Genomic DNA, 19,778 nt, shown 5'->3' with positions numbered 1-19,778 from the left:
AACAGAAATGAAGATACTGACTATCATATAAAGTCAAAGTCTGTCACTTGTGGTAATGGGATTTTCTTGATCTGGATACTAGTTATGTGGTTGTATTTACTTGGTGAAAATTCATCATGCTCTACACATACGATTAGCGCAAATTGACATATTCATGTTACACTTCCAGAAAATGTTTCTTTACAATACTAACAAAAGTGCTAACAAGACAGCACTGCCTTAGCCTGGCATTTGGAGCAGGACAGAGAGTGGGGGGAAAAAATGACAAGGTCTAGTGTCAAAACTTAAATCCCAGCTTTACATCCTCTTAGCTCTGTGATGTTGAGCAAGCCATCTTACCTCAATGGGCCTTAGAATTCTTCGTATGTCTCAAATAGGAAAAAAATAAATACCTGTCTCATGGAGATGCTGGGGTGATGACGTAATGTTTGTAAAAAGCGCCAGGAGTAGAGAGCACCTGAGCCTCAGCAGGCATCAGTAACTCACGCATTTGTTCAAACATTTTTTTATGTCAAGCACCGTTCTGGGATATAAAGTCCAGTCAGTTACAGCTCTTGTTCTCTAATGGGTCATTTCAATAGGATTTCCCCCTTTCTTCCAATATCTAATTGAAATATAGTTTCGAGCCCTTTCTCCCACTCCTTCCCACATGTTCTCCGGCGAGTGAGAGGAGTCACCCCACTCTCCCTTCCCACCTCTCGTCATCGTGTGCTTACATGAGCATTGTGCTATCTCTTTCCAGAAGCACTTACCACCTCACGTTGCAGTTCTTTTATTTATATATGGAATAGTAGTTGGATGGATGAATATTTATTCAATCCATCCAACATCAAGGGAATGTTGTTCCCTTGTTCTGTAGCTGCTCACTCCTTCCCTCTTCATCACCACGAATCTTAATTCCATCTGTCTTTCCAGTCCCTCCTACTGGCACCTTCTCAGTTTCCTTCCTTGATCCCCTCCAAACAGAAGCAATTTTCCTTCCTCCATACTCCAAAAGTATTTTACTTGAACTTTCTCATGGCCTTTAGTGTAGCATGGATAAGTCTGGCCTTCAGAAGGTGTTGAATCTGGGGTTTGCCACTGGATTTAACTCTAACTAGCTGTGGGGCCTTAGGCAAGTAAGCTTCTCTGACTTTATTTTCTCAAGGCTAAAAGGAGGGAAAACTAGGTCTACCTTTCAAAACTATTGTAAGATTTAGAAATAATGCATGTCTGAAGGGCATGCCATGTAATAGTTGTTCATTGAAGAAGAGAGATTATTTCAACCTTGCTTTGTAGAATCTAAGTAGACATTGTGTCTTCTTCTACAATGAAAGGTCCATGTCCACCCTACCACAGCATCACCCACAGGGCCTGTATAGAGCGAATGTTTAACACGTTTAAATGAACAAATGAATAAAAGATAAAACAAATTTCTTAATGCTGGTGGCAGAGAAAAAAAATCCCATACAAAGTCTCTGAATCCCAGATGACTATTTGAAAATCCTTCTCTGGAGATGAAATATAAGTGCCTGCCTTCTAGGAGATCATTCAGTCTTCCTCCTGCTGCACAGGGGGAAAAAAAAAAAAAGTCTAAATGGCCCAGCCCTCTTATAGTGCTGTAGGAACAAGCAAATATTAGCATGATTTTACCTGGCACTGATTGGTTGTAATTCACCAGAGAGTGAATGACTGAGATTGAGTCTGCTCTAAAGAATATTGCAGTGGTTTGGCTTATGGGATAATATAGGTGATGATATCTCTATAAAGAGCATGCTTTCAATTTGGATTAGATTTTGGAGGCTGGAAGCTGGTAAATGTGTTGTTAACTACTTACAAGACCAAGTGAGAACCATAAAGGTAAGTTTCTCCTTTCTGCATGCAAAGTTCTTGTCTTTACATTTCCTGCTGTAGTTAAGTGTCAAAATTGCATAATAACCTTCCTCCAAGACTTTATTAAAATCCTGACCTTTACTTCAAAGCTTCTGTTTGGAAGGAGAAAAGCAGGGAGAGAAAATTAGGTCTTTTCTAACAGTCTCTAGGAGCTTTAGGCCATAGGCCAAGAAGACTCAGTCTGTCTTTTGGAAAACATGTCTTTGCCCGTCACCCTGTCACTCATCTAGATATGCTCCCGTGAAGGCACAGGAGGGGCCTGACCATGAACACAAGCATTCCAAGGGAGGCGAAGCCAGTTTTAAAGGAGAAGCAACTGGGAAAATGGGGTTTCTGATTCTCCAACGACGGGTATCTAGCGGGAGAATCTAGTGGTCTCTGAGCACTACAGAATTCTTAGTACATAACAACTCCATCCAAACCACTGTGCTAAGAGACTAGACCAAACTCTACTGTAGCTTTTAGCAGCATAAGGCTGTGCCCCTGTGATGACCCTACCTCCCATTAAAATGCCTGCCTGAGAAAGTTCAAGGCTGCCAGGAAAATTTACTGTTTGTTCTAGCCAACATCTGATGATAGACCTCTGACCTCGTTTTCTTAGAGCATTTACTAAAAAGGGCTCAGGATTGTGAATATGTATCTCAACACTGAAGGATCTTTCTCAAGGACCTGAGAGCTACTCCTTTGAAATGTAATCTTCAGGAAGGCCAGTCTCTGTGGGAGGATAGGATCTTAACTTCAATAACTTCCAACCTGCAGATACAGCTGGCCTAATCGTATTTACATTGACCAATCTCTTGTAATTTTTTTTCTCTGACTCTCCTGAACCCCTCTCCTCCCCACTCCCTCATTCTCTTTTGAAACACCCAAATTTCCTCTGCACAAATCAGAATGAAGCTTAGGGTTTTTGTTGTTGTTGTTGTTGTTTTAACACCTATATTTGAAGCATTTCTGTATTTCAAGCTGTCAGTAGTCACAGAATAAAATCCATTTTCTTTGGATTTAACTAATGTCCAGCTGTGTTGAACTTTGACACCTCCATGCGGAGTCACCTATTCCTGGGGCTCACCTTCACCCCTGTGCAAAGAGAGTTCTGGAAGAGATCCAGGAATTCCCCCTTTCACCTCTCTTCTTCTAGGGTTGCATGTCACATAGCCATTAGGTGGAGGAATAGGCATGAAGAAAGTCTCCCACTGCACAGCCAAATTTTCTCTTCCAAACCACTTGACTTTCTTTTTTTTTTTTTTTAAGATTTTTATATATTTATTTGACAGAGAGAGACACAGTGAGAGAGGGAACACAAGCGGGGGGAGTGGGAGAGGGAGAAGCAGGCTCCCCGCTGAGCAGGGAGCCCGATGTGGGGCTCCATCCCAGGACCCTGGGATCATGACCTGAGCCGAAGGCAGACGCTTAATGACTGAGCCATCCAGGCGCCCCACCACTTGACTTTCGATAGCATTTGGGCACCTGAGCACATACCACTGGTGAGATAGGGCTGAGCTCTTAGTAGTCTCCATCTTAACACAACTACGTTCAACCGGCTTGTTTACCTACACCTAGACCAACCAAACTGAGGGTAGAAGGGCTTTTATCAGGGACAGAAATTCTAAGGAGCAAGAAGGAGAACTGACTTGGAAAACAGGGCACTGCAGGAGCAATGGGAAAAGGCATAGTTGAGTCCTGCAAGGGGACATAGAGAGAACAGCTATTGGGCTTGGGGTGGGGTGGGGGGATGGAAGGAAAAAAGGGCTAAGAAATATAAAAAGGGGGAACATAAAAAGACAGGGAAGGTGACATCATTACTTGTTTCCTTGTTCGCAATTTCCCTTTTGGCTCAGTCCTGCTCTTCACCTTCCATCCAAAAACTTAAAGTAAAATATCTCTGTACTGTACTTTCTTTCCTCTGCTCCCAGCCAAGAAAAGCTATTTATTGTTTTATTTCTTCTCTTCCAATTATTCTGGCCTTGCAAAAAATGTAAATCAAAGGAGGGGGGAAAGGAATTGGTCACTTAATATCTTTGGGTTCCAGTTGAATCATGAGAGTTTTGGACTGGATTCATAGTTCAGCAAATGTTTATTAAATGAATACTATGTCCAGACTACTGTCTCTTTGCTAGGGAAACATCATATCTCCCTCCTGAAGCTTACATTGCAGTGAAGGCAACATTCAAAAGGCAAATTAAAAATAAAAAAATTAAGATAAAGTATAAAAGAAGTAGTACTTGATATCGTTGTTGGGAAGGGGTTTCAGAAGGTGACAATTGAGCAGGGACGTGAATGAAGTAAGGGAGCAAGCCAGGGGGAAGAGAATTCCAGGTAGAGGGAATAACAAATGTAAAGGGTCCGGCATGGGAACATGTTAGCATGGGCAGACAGCAGTGAGGAGCACACAGTAAGAGATCTGGAGAAATAATTCAGTGCTGAATCATGTAGGGTCTTGTAGGCTACTGTAAGCACTCTGGAAATTTCTCTAATCATGATGAGAATTCATTGAATATTTGAGAGCAGAGGATGACATTTTATTAATAGTAAAAATAATAACTAATATTTATATAGTACTTCAGATGTGCCAGTCTCTTTTCCAATGAACTCATTTAATTTTACAACAACTCTCTGATGTAGACATTATATTATTAATTAATTTTACAGTTGATGAAACCGAGACACAAAGAAGTTAAGTAACTTGACCAGTTACATTAATACGTTGCAGAATTTGACCTTGAACCCAGTTGGTCTGGCTCCAAGGTCCTTGCCCTCAACGCCTAGCTTGTATTTATTCTGATTTCCATTGGTAAGTCACTTGGAAGGGTGAGAAAAGACCCTGGAGGCAAGAATTTAAAGCAGAGGGCCAATGAATGGAGAGAGAGGACAGTGATGTGGGCTATGGTGGTTGTGGTGGAGAAGAGAAGTAGTGGTCAGATTTGAGATGTGTTTTGAATGTAAAGGAAACAGAAAATTTGCTGCTTTTTTGCAGATGAGTTATGACAAAAAGCCAAGGATCAATGGTGAATCCAACTTTTTGGCCTGAGCACCTGGGTAAGAGATGGTGTTGTTTACAAAACTGGGAAAACTGGGAGAGGGGGTGGTTTGGTGAGGGGTGGAAATATTTTTTTTTTTTGAGTATGTAAAGTTTGAAATATATACGAAACATCTAAGAAGATATATAAAGGAAGCAACAGGGTAAATAGAGTCTGGGTTTCAGACTGTAGCTTAAATTCACTGGTCATTGTCACACAAATGTTTGAGAATGCTATCTCTCTGGATGTGATCTCCCAGGGAGGGAACAGAGCACATCAAGGATAAGTTCTGAGCTATTCTAAACTTCAGAGATGATGAAGAGGTGAAGGATCCAACAAAAGAGTCTGGAAAGGAGCAGCTGATGAATCAATGGAAAATGAGAAGTCAGGTAAGAAGGAGTTTGAAACTGATCAACTGTATCTAATACTGCTGATAGGTCAAGTAAGATGAAGACTGAGAATTAACCATTGAATTTGGCTAAGAGGAGGTCATTTGATACCTAGACTCTAAAGGGTTAGGGCCAAGACTCTGATTGGATTGGTTTCAAGGGACTAGCAATATTCTGAGGCATATGAGTAAAGATAATCTGAAAAAAGAGGTGGGGGATAGTAACAGAGGGAAGGAGAGAGTAATGCATTTCCAAATACTTCAATCAACTTTAGAATATTTTACCGAGCATCTTCTACACACCCAACACTGTTAGGTGCTGACACTCATGAGTTTGTAGCCTCAGTCATTCATTCATTTAGGGGACAATTGTTCATTGAATGCCTAGTACATGAGTTCTAAAACACTTTTTCTTAATTGTTACAATAACATTTTGACATTAAAGCAAATTTAAAAATTATGCTTATACTCTCATAATCCCAACACATTAACACTTTTCCACATTTCTTTCAGTTACTGGACGTATGTTTCCATAACTTTTACACAAAGTTATTATATTGTAAGCCTTTTTCTTTTGTGGACATATTTTCATAATATGTTAATTTGACAGCAGATATTTTATTGTGTGAATATACAGCATTAGTTATTTCCTCATTTTCCATTCCCAACCATTTATGTTATCTTCGAATTACAATATATAATACAATGATTATTTTTCTATATGTCTGTCAGCCTCATTAAGCTATGAGTAGTCCTTCAAAGTCCAGGACTATATGTGGTTCAATTTTGAATCACCAGCATGTGCCGAGCACCCAGTCTTGACTTCTAGGAAGCACATGAGACTGTATAGTGGAGCAGCTAATAGCAGGAAGACTCACTGCCTCAGTTCTCATCTTGCATTCTCCACTTGTACGCTTGTAGCCATGGGCAAGATACAACTTCTCTCTATCTCATTGATAAGTTGCAGATAATAATAGTACACTATTGGTCATGAGAATTAAATGAGCCAATATATGCAACGTGCCTACTACATTGTAAGCACCTATGTAAGTGCTTGATAAATGTATTATATAAGAACAAAAGTCCATGCCCTGAATATGTTCAATGAACGGATAATAAATCAAAGAACGGTTTTATTTTTGCTTTGTACAGGTAATTTTAAAAATTCTTTTGAATTATTTGCTTTTGGGTGAAATTCAGTAACAATGTTGTGAGCATGGACTATGAGTCAGGTAGCCAGAGACAAATAATCATTTCTCGGGATTAACTTTCTTTCTTTTTTTTTTTTTTTCAAGATTTTTTTAATTTATTTGACAGAGAGAGACACAGTGAGAGAGGGAACACAAGCGGGGGGAGTGGGAGAGGGAGAAGCAGGCTTCCCGCTGAGCAGGGAGCCGGATGTGGGGCTCGATCCCAGGATACTGGGATTGTGACCTGAGCCGAAGGCAGACGCTTAACGACTGAGCCACCCAGGTGCCCCCGGGATTAACTTTCATAAGTGATATTAGTAAGCGCAAGAACATGGACATTTCTACAGCTTTGATTATCCTGTTATTTTGCGGGTGGGGAGTTAAGCTCCTTGAAGGCAGGGGCACTGTCTGAATTTTGCATTGCTGGACATCTTTGTAGAGACTGCCACCTGCTAGTTCCACCTGATAGTCCATTCAGCCCCTTTTCTCCGTTCATGTCTTTTTTTCTCCTTTGCCTTAATTGCTTTCTCTGGATCTCCATTTCTTGGATAAATTAATAAGATTCAATTGCGTAACTCTAAATGTGGAAGAAAAAAGGTCAAGGAGGTGGTAGTGGGCAAGCCATGTGTGAAGAGACAGTGGCCTTTGTAGATGGCCTTTGTTAGGAGGTGTCAAAAATGGGGACAGATGACTACAGTCAGGAAGAAATCACGAGGGACTACCAACAGAAGGTCCGTGAACAAAGAACAATGAAAGTCATTATAAGCCCTGTTAGGATGATTACACAGACTACCATCTAGAATGGGAGAGAGCACTTGAGGTCTGGCAGAAATCTGGAGAAATGGGGATGAAAGAAAGGCAAGTAATATTTTTGAGGTTATTTCCTTCTAAAACGATTATTTCATTCGTTCACACACTTATTCATTCATTCGAATACACACGTATTGGGGGCCTACTTTGTGCCAGGCACTGTGCTAGGCACTGGGTATCTACCCGCGGAAAATACAGATTCAGTCCTGCTGTCATGACCATTTGTTTGTCCCACGACTGTCAATTGTGGCAGCGAGAGCTCCGGAACACCGAAATTAAGTCTGTTTCTTCCTGTCGCACTCTGTGCTTGGCACACGGTGGGCGCGCGCACATCCTGTAGTCTGAATTGATTGAGGGCTTTGGTGCAGCAGAACAGCTAAGTACACAGAGCCGGGGAGAAAAGGCAGGGTGGCATCGATCTCGCCTCCAGGACCAGGACCTTGCAATGAACGCCTGTGTGCATCTCTGTGTATGGTGGGGGCGTATCTTCCTAGCGCGCCGGGCAGCGGGCCAGTCACCGGGACCCACCCTCTCCGCTGCGGGCGCGCTCAAGCCAGCCGAGGCGGTGGCGGAGAGCAGACGGGGCCAGGCGCAGCCTCGCGTCGGGCCGCAGGCCGGCCCAGCGCGGCTCCTCCTCGCCGCGGGCGGGGCTGCCCTCGGTGCCGCCCCGCGGCCGCGGCTCCGCGAAGCTCGGAGCGCCGGGGACTGGCGAGCCAGGGCGGCGGGTGGAGCCCGAGCAGCGCGGCGGCGGCCAATCGCGCCGCGCCGGGGGAGGAGCCCCAAAGGGGGAAAAAGAAAGTGCGGCGGAAAGTAAGAGGCTCATTGGGGGAGGACTGGCCGGATCGGGGTCCCCGGGCTCCGCTTTGAGCAGACTCACCGAAAGAAGCAGTGCCGGGCGACCCTGCACCCATCCCCACTGGTTCGCTGCACCCACTCTGCTTCCCAAGAAAGGTGAGTCTCTCGCTGTCGTGAGGGCTCGGAGGAATCACCTACCCACAGAATCTCAGGGTGGAAGGACTCCTGAAAATCGTCTCCTTCAACCCTCTTATTTTCCAGAAGGACAAACTGTGGCACAGAGCGAGGCAGCGACTGGGATAGATCACACAGCTAGTTACTGCTGTGGTCGGGACTCGAACCCAACTGTCCAGAGCCCCATCTTTGCTTTGTGGAGATTTAGGTACCGCAGTTTGGGGACGGCTGCGCGTTGCTGCACCCCACTTCCAGCCCTTTGAGGGATCTCTGTTGGTGTACCCCCGCCTGGGTTTCTCCAGGGCGCTGCTGTGAGCGGGGAGGAAAGAAGAGGGCAGTGTGTCCCAGCGTGTCTCATGCCGCTCCCAGCCAGGAGCTGTGACAGCCTGGGGAAAGGCTGCTTGCAGCTTCGCTCCGTCCTCCCCTGACCCGCTTTCTCAGAAAGATGCCCCTGCCGAGGGTGTCTGGCAGGCTCCTGGGGAGGCGGTGGCCAGGGGAGGGACGCTGGGGCGCCGATGACTTGGGTTGGTACTCGCAGCTGTCTCCTAGATCCGGGAGGAAGCTGGTGGTCCTGTAGGGGATAGGATGCCCCACGGTTAGGAACAGCTGGCTTTACGGAGCCGTGGCCCCTGTCAGTTCAGAGTGCTGGGAGGGAACAAGGAAGCGGAGTTGAAGAGAAAAATCACAAACATAAAAGCAAACTTATGCCGTTTCATTTAAGAACCAGTCCCCAGCCTGTCTTCCCTCCACCTCCGGTGCTGAAATTGAGTCCCACCGCGCCTCTGGAAGCGCTTTTGCTGCTGTGTTCCACCGATCTTGGGTTAGCTACCAGCGAGGAGGAGGATTTACCTGGTTTTGATTCTAGCTCTGCCGAGTATTAGCTGTGTGAACTTGGTCGGGCAAGTTATCCAGTCTTTCTGGTACTCAGTTTCCCCCCACCCCCGGCCGCAACATGGAGATTATGAAGATCACAATGAGCCCTGAGGGTAGTTGGGAGGATGAAATGGGATAATTCAAATAGTATGTTTAGCGCAGTGGCTGGCCTGGCATCTGGTTAATTTGAGATTGATGGCCACTATTGTAAATATTGTTATACACTAACCCTGGAGACGGTGGATTTTCAGAAAGGTGATTTCATACTACCTTAAAGTGACTTTTTTTTTTTTTTATTTTTTTAATCTGGAATGCCGCGGCGTTTTCTTATTTGGAGTTTGAACAGCTTTTATAGAAAGTGTTTTTTTGTGTGCTGTCTTTATGTGACTTTGATCATGGATGCTTGAGTTGGAATATAAAATTAATGTTTCTCAGTGATGCCAAGCCCCCTCGGTTTTAGGCCAAGCCCCTCAGGTCTATGAAGCTCTGGTCTGAGGCATCCTTTATTGGCAAAGAGGGTCTTGAATTTGATGAAAAGTAGCAAGACAAGAGAAGTTCAAGTTCCTTCAATGTTACAGACTGTGCTAAGCCTTGTATTCCTGCTCTCTTAGGTCAGACGAGCAACTTTATGTTTTCTTTAGTAGAGGAAAACAGCAACACGGTTCTCATGTTCTTCTTTGGGATTATGCCGTGATGTTGCTAAATTAAGTCCCTCTGGACAGACTTACCTTATTTAAACATAAATACTACACATCCCTAGTCTAGTCTTAATTATTGTTATTTTTAAAATGAAATAGCTCCCCTCATATATCCCCACCAGGCTCATGAAAATTGATTTTATTCTGATTGACTTCATGCAGTTATTTACTACTGTCTCCTGGCTATGCCGTAAGTCCCCGAATTGAGTGTTTAGCATTTATAGTTGGCTGCCTGCTTCCCAGTCCCTCCCATTTGCATGGGGTATTGATGAGTGCATAGGAGGGGGTGTGATACATCTTGAGGGCAGGGGAGAACTTGGTGGTGCCTCTGAAGGTACCTCCTGCACCAAGCATTTGTAGGGGATGGGATCACTTGCTTCCATCAGCCTGTTCCGTGTGCATGCATTGTGATGAGCTGGCCAGGATACATCTGAACGCGTGCCTGAGAAATAGGGGTCTTGTGGGCAAAAGGAAAATGTTAAAAATAAGGTCAGAACAAGGGGATGGAAGGGAGATTGGAAGGTAATTTTTTTTTTTTTTTTTTGGTTCCAGTTCTTTAAAGAAAGGATACCCAGTTATACCTTTCCTCCTTATCCGGATTATTTGTTACAAAATTCATACATACATATGTAGAGAACTTTAAAATTTCCAAAGTGTATTCCCTATATATTATCTTTCTTGCTACTTGCAATAGCCCTGAGAGAAGGACATGGCAGGCATATTAATGGTGGAAGGAGCTTAGGTTTTGTGATCAAATTCAAATTTCAGCCCTAATTCCTTGCAGCTAGGTCATATTGAGCGATGTATTTCACCATTTAGAGCTTTTGTTTTATCCAATTCTAAAATGGAAAAGAAAAACCCCAAGGATTCATGTGACGATAAAATTAAGTGGAATGATATAAAGTATATGTAGTGAATAGTTGCTCATTAAATGATATCTCTTCTTAGCTGGTCTCAATTTTATAGAGGAAGAGACTGGGTGAGACTCAGAGAAAGGGGAGGTTGCTAAGAGTCACACGGTTATTACGTTTCATCCCTGGGAGTACAGTTCACACCTTGTAATTTCTAGTTAAGGGCTTTTCCCCGTCATACCCCGTCACCTCTCCAGTGAGTTCTTTAACAACTTACCTCAGTTAAGTTGACCTTATTGGGCTGGTGATTGCAGGGTATGCTTTCTGTCCCAAAGAGGAAATTTCCTTGCTGAGGGAACAATCCGTAAGCGTGCTCTGTAGAGGTGAGCGGGGCCAGCTCTCAGCGGAGGAAGTTCGAAAGCCCTGCTCTCTAAAGGCAACCTTCCTACTCTCCTGCGTTTGATGTAATGCACCTTCCATTCCTAAGAGGAGGGGGACTGTGAAGACATAAAGTTCAGAATTGTATCATGTATTTCTTCCTGTTCTGAGTGGTTTCTTCCCTCTGTCATCCTTGTGCTAATTCATAGGGTAGTAAGAAGATTGAGCAACAAATGTCATGAGTGACCATAGCGTTCTTCACTTCTCTCACTAATGCTGTGGGTAGAGGATGTAATGGAGAGCAGTAGGCAAGGCCGCATTTGCAGAAAAGACCACTCGCTGCTTGCTGGCAGTGCTGATCCCTGGTCTGGAGCCCCAGTCCTCCCTGTGGAAACCGATGGCTGCAGGCTTATATAGGAAAATGAACAGATCTGTTTCTGGCCCAGGCAATGGGGCCATTTATCTGTTGAGACTCCCCATAGGCCATCAGGTTTCTCTGCTTTGCAGCAGGCAGACAGGCTTGCAAATGCAGTTCTGGGAGAAACATTTTGCTCCTTGCTTTTGGCATTTGGAAGCATATGTTTGCTTTTGCCAAAAGGTACCCAGTTAGCATCATCTTACCTGGCACTGTTAGAAAAGCAGAATGTGGCTGGAGGAAATCAGAGGAAGAAGCAGAAGAGAAAAAAAATAAAGGTTATCTCCAGCACACACAGTTTCATTTGTTGCTCAACTTTGTCAGGGCTTCTGCTGGTGACACAGATGTAGGATCTGGTGAGTCACTGTCGCCTTGCCCGTGAAATATTAAAGAGAGCCACCTACTGTGCTCTTTGCACATTTTGGAAGTTGTTCTGTGGGAGAAATAAAAACCCCAAAGAATGGGAAAGTTACAGAACATTTGGCATCTGATATTTTGGGAGATTAATTCAGGTTAGCTGCTCATTGGCTCAGGTTTGGGTTTTTGTTTTTGTGTTCTTTTTTAGAAAGTGAGAATGCACCGAGGGGGTTGTGGCACTGATGGGGAAACCTCCCGGTAGCCCGACTTGATCTGGCACCTGGGGCAGTGTGGAGCTGTAGAGTCCGACAGGGACCTGTGGCAAGTCCGGTGAGCAGCTGTCTCTTCTGCCAGGAACGCTGATGCCTGCCCAGAAGCTGGAGTCCCTACCCCAGCACCTTATTCACAGGAGGTATTTTAAACATGAATTCTTTCTTCTGCCATTAGTTCTTTCAATTTATTAGTCTGTTAAATTGTGAAAATCAAAGTTTAATAGCTATTCCCTACTGAATTCCATTGTGGATTGTACTGTTTTATAAATACCACCTCATTCAATCCTTGCAGGGATCCTGTGTATTTTTGAGGCAACTGAGGCTCAGAGAGGTTAAGTAGGTAAGAAAGACCTGAGATTGTGTGGCCTCTGGACTAGAACTGAGGGCCTAGGCTAGGATTGACGACCCACCCATCCCCATCCTGCCATTCTGAGCCTGGTATTATCTTGCCTGTGACTGAGAAGTTGCAGGCTCTGGGCCTCAAATGGGTGGTTCTTTTGCTGCAATACGTTGTTATTTTTCTTTAAGATTCCCTTCAACTCTAAATTCTGTCTCCGTTATCTGTTTGTAAAAGTTGAGGCTAGAAAGGGAAAGGGGAATAATGAGAAAATACCCTTATGTTTTATGTCAAGGGATCTATTTTCTGGTCAAACAGAGGAGGGCAAAGGAAATCAACATTCATTGGTGCGTGCACTTCTGTCATTTCACTTAAGCATAAAAATAACTCTCAGATATATATTATTGTCTGCCTTTTACAGATGAAAGAACGGAGGCTCAGGGAGACTTACAGACTTGCTCAAGTTTAGTCAATTAGTAAGAACTAGAACTGGCCTGAGCTCAAACGCGTTTGGTCTACTGTACCGTGTTTGCTAGAAACCACGCCATCAAATCAGAAGACTTGCAGAGCTAGATTCAGGAATGTCCCCTCCCTGTGTCCTCACACCATACTGCCTCAGCAGCCGTGTCCTTTCCTCCTCTACCTTCCTACGCCTGTTGCTAGAACCCTTTCCTCATCCTTCCCAGTCTGTGGGACCCCTTGAAATGCTTATACCATCTTCTTCCTATCTCTACTGTGATTTTCAAAACTTATTTGTTTGTTTTCACCCTGGGCCAGTAATTTGTCCCTTTGTGTTCTTGTCCAAGTCCCTGATTAGCACCTAAGCAGCTGAAGAACATAGCACAGTGCCTTGTATGTAAAAAGTACAGAGTGAAGGGAATGATGGCTTCATACTGTGTCAGGTAGGCCCAGCGTTGGATTTCTCGTTTTCTCACACTTTATTATATTACTAAATATCTCAAAGGCTGTATCTACAGCTTGGAAGTAACTCTCATTTCCTTTAATGTTATGGTTACAAAATCAGAAAAATGCTAAGGAGTCACAGACTCTAAGAAGGTTGGACATCCCTGGCTCAATGATGGAAAAAAAGACATTTTGATCCTAATAATAAAGGGTGTTTTGCAGCAAACACGGGGAAGGAAGGACTTGCTTGCATATATTGACAGCAAGGCCAGTGTCAAGTGTCATAAATTAATTACCTGAAAGAAAATAGGAAATTTCCAGGGAGGTAGGCAGCTGCAATGAACTTCGATCTCAAGATTTCTAAAAGCAATGAAGAATGAGCATCCGTCCAGCTATCATTTGATATAATTGGAATACAGCCAGGTGACCTTTTATATCTAGCTTATAACCAGGAGATGCCTGGGGTTTCTACCTGTCTGGCACATAAGTTCTTAGGATTACACTGGCTTCCTTGTTTCCCAATCAATGCTAAAGGCAACAGAAAAGAGAACCAGTCATTTTATAAACTCTGATATCTGAAAGTGTTCTTTTCATAGATAGCACAGTTCCTTAAGCTAGTTATGGTTAGATGCTATATAACTGTGCCTATATAACATTCGTGAGCTTTAGCACGAGACCAGCTTCCATGCGTGTGACTTTGCACAAGTTATTTGGTCTGTCTCTGCTTTCTTTTCTTTTCTTTTCTTTTTTAAAAGGTTTTATTTATTTATTTGAGAGAGAGAGAGAGAGTGCACACCAGCAGCGGGGAGAGGGAGAAGCAGACTCCCCGCCGAGCAGGAAGCCTGACACACGGGGCTTGATCCCAGGACCCTGAGATCATGACCTGAGCCGAAGGCAGATGCTAAACTGACTGAGCCACCCAGGCGCCCTCTGTTTTATTTTCATCATCTGTAAAAGGGTATAATCAAACCCATTTCATCAAGCTTTTGATAGATGTCAATCATATGCCATAACATTTGTTAAGGGCCTGGTGCATGGGAATTTTAACCTTTATTATGATTAACAGCTGCAATGATATTCAATTGCATGCCCAAATTGATATTGGAATAGAAAGTACAAGACTTAGTTTCAAATTATAACAGTTTTAGTTTATGTAGAACTTTAAGCACTCAAAATGATTGTTATTATATACACATGCACACACATTCCCCCCCCAATAATCTGAGGTAATTAAGGCACGTGTTGCGAACAACATTTATATCCTGAGCCTGAGAGGCTAAATATTGCTAAGGCCACACAACTACCACATAGCGGAACTGGGACTTGGACCCCAGCTTTCTAACTCCCAAGTTATGTGTTTTTTCCCCCTTAATGATTCAGTCCAACAGCCCCATTACTGGTTAATTCCTTTTCCTTCTCAGAGTCCTTTTTCTCATTTCTAAAATGAGAAATTTGGGCAAGGGGCTCTCCAAGGTATGCTGTTCTATGAGTCTGTGCCTTAGAGTAATGACTTGGGAGATAGCATGAAAAGCTACGAGAAGAAGTGTCTTCTTCTTTCCACAGAGGTACCCACACACCGTGGCGTGTGGGGCACCCTAAGTCCCAGATGCCCAGCAGCCTCCTTGTCCTCGGTGAGACTCACAACTAAGCGCTGCGCTGGGAGTCAGATCCACAAAGACACCTCCCGTATCCTTCAGGATGTGATTCTGCCACATTCCCATGACCTGTAACCCGTTTTTCCCCCTCAGGATCCAGGTTTGGGGGTGGGAAGAGAAAATGGATGGCTGGGTTATGCACACTGACATTTATTGTTTAGGAAATGAAAAGAGAGCCTTTTTATATAAGGCAAGCTCTGTATCACCATTAATCACCATAATCTTCTACAAAGAAATAAAGAGATAAAATATTTGGCTTTCATTTGAATTTTAGCATTATGAGTGCATATTTTCTGCTTTCTTCTTTTGAGCTAATTTAGTGCCCATGGAAGAGGCTTGGCTCTCATTGAATAAATATAGGAGTTCTTTCAACTTACAGAAATGATGGATGCTGGAGAGTGGAAATACACACTAAATAGCATTTTTCTGGAAGATTAGACTTCAGTCTCCAAATACAGAATGAAACAATGGCGGGGGTTGGGGATTGAATGGTTAGAGTGGGTAGTGAAAAGTTGGCTGGCTTTAGAGTCATTGAATCCTAGATACTGCTTGCTTAGCCTTTGCAGACTTAGTTTCCTCATTTGGGAAATGGCAATTAGCATACTCTAGCCATCTCCTAGATAGATACACATCTATATCTATATCTGCACCTGTATCTATATATTTTTATATGTTACCGAGGTTAAAGTCAGATAAAATGTTTTAAGTCCCTAGCACTTAATACCTGGCACCCACCCTCAATAAATATTCATTCCTTTCCTCATTCAGCATTGTTGTTTACCCCAAAGCCTCAGCCCTATAATGAAATTCACATGAAACCAGATGGAGAGGGGGTGTGTATTGAGTAGATGCTTCAACTGGTCTAAGGAAATTTTCCCCAATTTGACAAACAATGGGGATGGTAAGGATAGGAAATGAGTGTGATACTTACCTTAAAATATCTGGAAAGTTTTCATGTGGAGGAGGAATTAGACTGGTGGGAAATTGTGGCACCTTTACCATCTACATCCGAATCACCTGGACAGCTTGTTAAGGAAGCAGGTAGTTAGGGCCTCTGCACTGAAGTCTCCGAATCACTGGATCAGAATTTTCTAGACCAAGAGGCAGGATACTGTAGGGATCTGGAGTCTTGTGACATGGGTTCATATTCTGGCTTCATTTGTATAATTCTGGGCAAGTGACTTAATTTCTTCATGTGAAATGAGATAAACACAATATGTAACTCATTGGATTGTTAGTGATGACTAAGTCAATTAATACAAATGAAGTTCCCAGAACAGTGACTAGCACAAGAAACCACACATTATTTCGCTCAGAGTGTAAGCCGGTCTTTAAAATACCTTGTAAGGGGGCGCCTGGGTGGCTTAGTCGGTTAAGCGTCTGCCTTCGGCCCAGGTCATGATCTCAGGGTCCTGGGATTGAGTCCCGCATCGGGGTCCCTGCTCAGTGGGGAGCCTGCTTCTCCCTCTCCCACTCCCCCTGCTTGTGTTCCCTCTCTAGCTGTGTCTCTCTCTGTCAAATGAATAAATAAAATCTTTTAAAAAAATAAAAAAATAAAAAAAAAATAAAATACCTTGTAAGGCCATGTATGATTTGCATTCTCTTTCCTCTCTGCCCCAGTCTCTCAGATAACCACGAAGCTAACTCCTTCACCTCCTTGAAGCTTTTGCTCCAATATCTTCTCAGCGAAGGCTATTTGGTTGCTTTATATGAAATTACCCCCCTTCCTGCTTTCCATCTCCATCCATGCCAGTGCTCATCTCACTGACCCACTCTTTTTCCTTTTTCCATAGCGATTGTCACCTTTATCAGCTTCCACATATTTAGTCTGTCCATTATTTATTGTCTAGTTCACTCCCTACTAGAATATAACACCCACAAGGCCAGCGACCCCGCTCCCTGCTATATCCCATGAACAGGGCCTCGAGAATAGCAGCTGCTTAATCATGAGGAAATGATGAATAAATAAATGCATAGATAGGTGTTAGTACAATTATTTGTCCTCAAGGGGTAGAAAGAAAGAGATGGAACTGGACAAGAAAATAAATTACATATGTAATATTGAAATAAAAAAAACTTGTTTTATACACATACATATACACACATGTATACACTAATACACATATATACGCATATTGCCTTGAGAAGGTGACATTTGAATTAAGGGAAAAGCCTGCGACGGAGCCAGGCTGGTCTGAGATCATGGTCAAGGAGGCAGGGCCCAGGTGAGAGGGGTAGAAAGACTGGGAATAATGTCCTAAGATAAACTGGGGCCACATCAGGCTTTCTTGTAGACTGTGGGAAGGAGCTGGGATTTTGTGCAAAATGCAGCAGGAGGTCACGGAAAGGATTGAAGTAGGGTGATGACCAGGTTTGATGTTTTTGGACCTCAAACAAAGAGTGAAGCAAAATGGAAGAATTTATGTATAAGAGGAGGAGTTAAACTGCTTTGATCTTTTTTTTTTTTTTAAGATTTATTTATTTATTTGAGAGAGCGAGAATGAGAGAGAGCACATGAGAGGGGGGAGGGTCAGAGGGAGAAGCAGGCTCCCCGCCGAGCAGGGAGCCCGACGCGGGACTCGATCCCGGGACTCCAGGATCATGACCTGAGCCGAAGGCAGTTGCTTAACCAACTGAGCCACCCAGGCGCCCAAACTGCTTTGATCTTATATAGGGTCCTATGAACAGAGGAGAAAGACAGTTCAGTTTCATTGATGTGTCATTCGTAGACTTTCTTATTAGAATGTCTCAAAACAAACACACACACATACGCACAGACAAAATAGGCAAAACCAGATTCCTTTGCTTTTTCTCAAATGATGTCATTCTTATTTCCACATGTACTAAGTAATGGATGAAAATGTATGCATTGTTGCTCAATTCAATTCAGCTGGAAATTTTACAGTTCTTGTGTAGGTGTTTTATGTAATCAGTCCCCCAAAACACTGGACCCAGAGCTATTTCCTTACAAGATTTTCAGTACCAGTTTCTGAAATCTGATGTATTGAGGAGTAAGCATATGAAAGGCAAATTTAATTCCATATAAGATCAATTTCTTCTTTCTGGCTCTACAAATCTAAATGGTGCCTAACTCCTCAAGAAATAGAACTCCTCCATGAAGTCTTTACTGAGATATGCATATGTAGTCTCATATGCCAGGCATCTTCCTCTATTATTTCTCTTTGTAGAACAGAAAACTGAGGCTCAAAGTCACAGAGGTTAGTTAGTGGTAGAGCCAGTATTTGAACTTGGGGCAAGTGTAACCACTATACCATTCTGCCTTCTGATTGTAAGTGACCCTGAATATTTTTTCATCTCTATTTGTCCCACTTCATGGTGATTCATATGAAGGAATAGTTCAATAAATGTCTTGAATCAGCGAATTAATCCGTGACCTATTCTTTCAAGTCGTTATCATTTCATTAGCATGTAATGGTAAAAATGTGGGTTTTATTTATTTATTTTTTTAAGATTTTATTTATTTGACACAGAGAGAGAGAGAGCGAGAGAGGGAACACAAGCAGGGGGAATGGGAGAGGGAGAAGCAGGCTCTCCGCCGAGCAGGGAGCCCGATGCGGGGCTCGATCCCAGGACCCTGGGATCATGACCTGAGGCGAAGGCAGACGCTTAACGACTGAGCCACGCAGGCGCCCCAAAATGTGGGTTTTAGACTGAGACAATCCGTGTAGGGTAATGCTACTCACTGCCTCCGGGATATGGTAAATTTACTTAACATCTTTAAACTTGTGTCCTCGTTGGAGTTGTTGGCACAAGAACAGAAGCGTTGTCAGGATTAAGTATGTACATAAAGTGTTTAGCACAGTGCCTGGAACATAATTAGTCCTCAGTCCATTTGAGCTATTTTTATTATTTTTTGAACTAAAATAACCTCCCCAAACATGCTTACACTTACATACTCAGGCAGTTTTTCAGTTGTGCTTATTTTATTAACTTCTTTAAAAAATCAGAGCCAAAGACCCAGTCATATAATCAGTGATACTAATTTTGCTCCAGGACCCATTACTGTCCCTTAACCTCAGCAGAGAACTCCTGCAGGTAGAAGGGCCAGTCCTGGGGAACGATGTGGGAGCAACAATGCTGTAGGACTGCCCTGTCTGTCTCTGACACCTGACATACCTGCAGACAGCATTTCTCCCCCCGCCCATCCTTCTCCCCAGCCAGACCTGGCTTGCGGGAGTTACTTTGTATTCCAGTGATGGCTCCAGAACATTCTGGGTGGCAAAGGGAAAACAGAAGACTCAAACTTTACCCTAGATAACACTCAGTGAGACTCATTTATAGAACATGCTGCACGTTTTAGACCTCTTACTAATTCATAATCACTCACATTGATCCAGTGCTTCTTGCGTGCCAAGAGCTGTGCTGGATGCTTTATTTTTATTATCTCATTCAATCCTATAGCAACTTTATCTAAAGTTTAAATTTTAGTTTTAAACTGGGGGCAAAATGAGAGTGTTAGAGTTGCCTCCATACATGTATCGGGGAAGCTGTGATGATAAAATCAAATATTTCTTGCCTATGTTTTGTCACAGTTTTCTTCCAAAGCAAACTGTGCAGGGTTGCAGCACCATTGGTCTCCGAGGACCTTCCCTGCAGTGAAGAGATGTTTGGCAGAGAAATGAGACAAAGGTTGTGTGGGGAAGGCAAGAAACTTCATTCTAGTTGACAGTTTATTTTGCCCTGGAAGAAACTAGTAACAATGAACTCAGTCCTCTTTTGTTGATTGCATTTGCTTGCTTCTTTGTAAGAAACCAATGTGGTGCTGACTTACA

At 43.2% G+C, this 19,778-nt stretch overlaps 1 protein-coding gene across 2 annotated transcripts in view; it reads left to right on the top strand.

Moving 5' to 3' along the window:
* The first annotated feature begins 8,057 nt into the window (after positions 1-8,057).
* Positions 8,058-19,778, top strand: part of IL1RAP (interleukin 1 receptor accessory protein) — a 125,186-nt gene continuing 113,465 nt past the window's right edge. Inside the window, exons 1-2 of one of the 2 annotated variants that reach the window (XM_045903155.3) lie at positions 8,058-8,228; positions 12,027-12,230. In XM_045903155.3, coding sequence (XP_045759111.1) covers positions 12,181-12,230 — 50 coding nt within the window. In that variant the 5' untranslated portion in view covers positions 8,058-8,228; positions 12,027-12,180. The remainder of the gene's footprint in view (positions 8,229-12,026; positions 12,231-19,778) is intronic. The other variant, XM_045903156.3, reaches the window with a different exon arrangement.

Source organism: Mirounga angustirostris, unplaced genomic scaffold (genome assembly GCF_029215605.1).
Source record: "Mirounga angustirostris isolate CCGP_5_RB_7025 unplaced genomic scaffold, mMirAng1.0.hap1 SCAF_1, whole genome shotgun sequence".
NCBI lineage: Eukaryota > Metazoa > Chordata > Mammalia > Carnivora > Phocidae > Mirounga > Mirounga angustirostris.
This window is presented reverse-complemented; position numbering and strand designations above follow the sequence as displayed.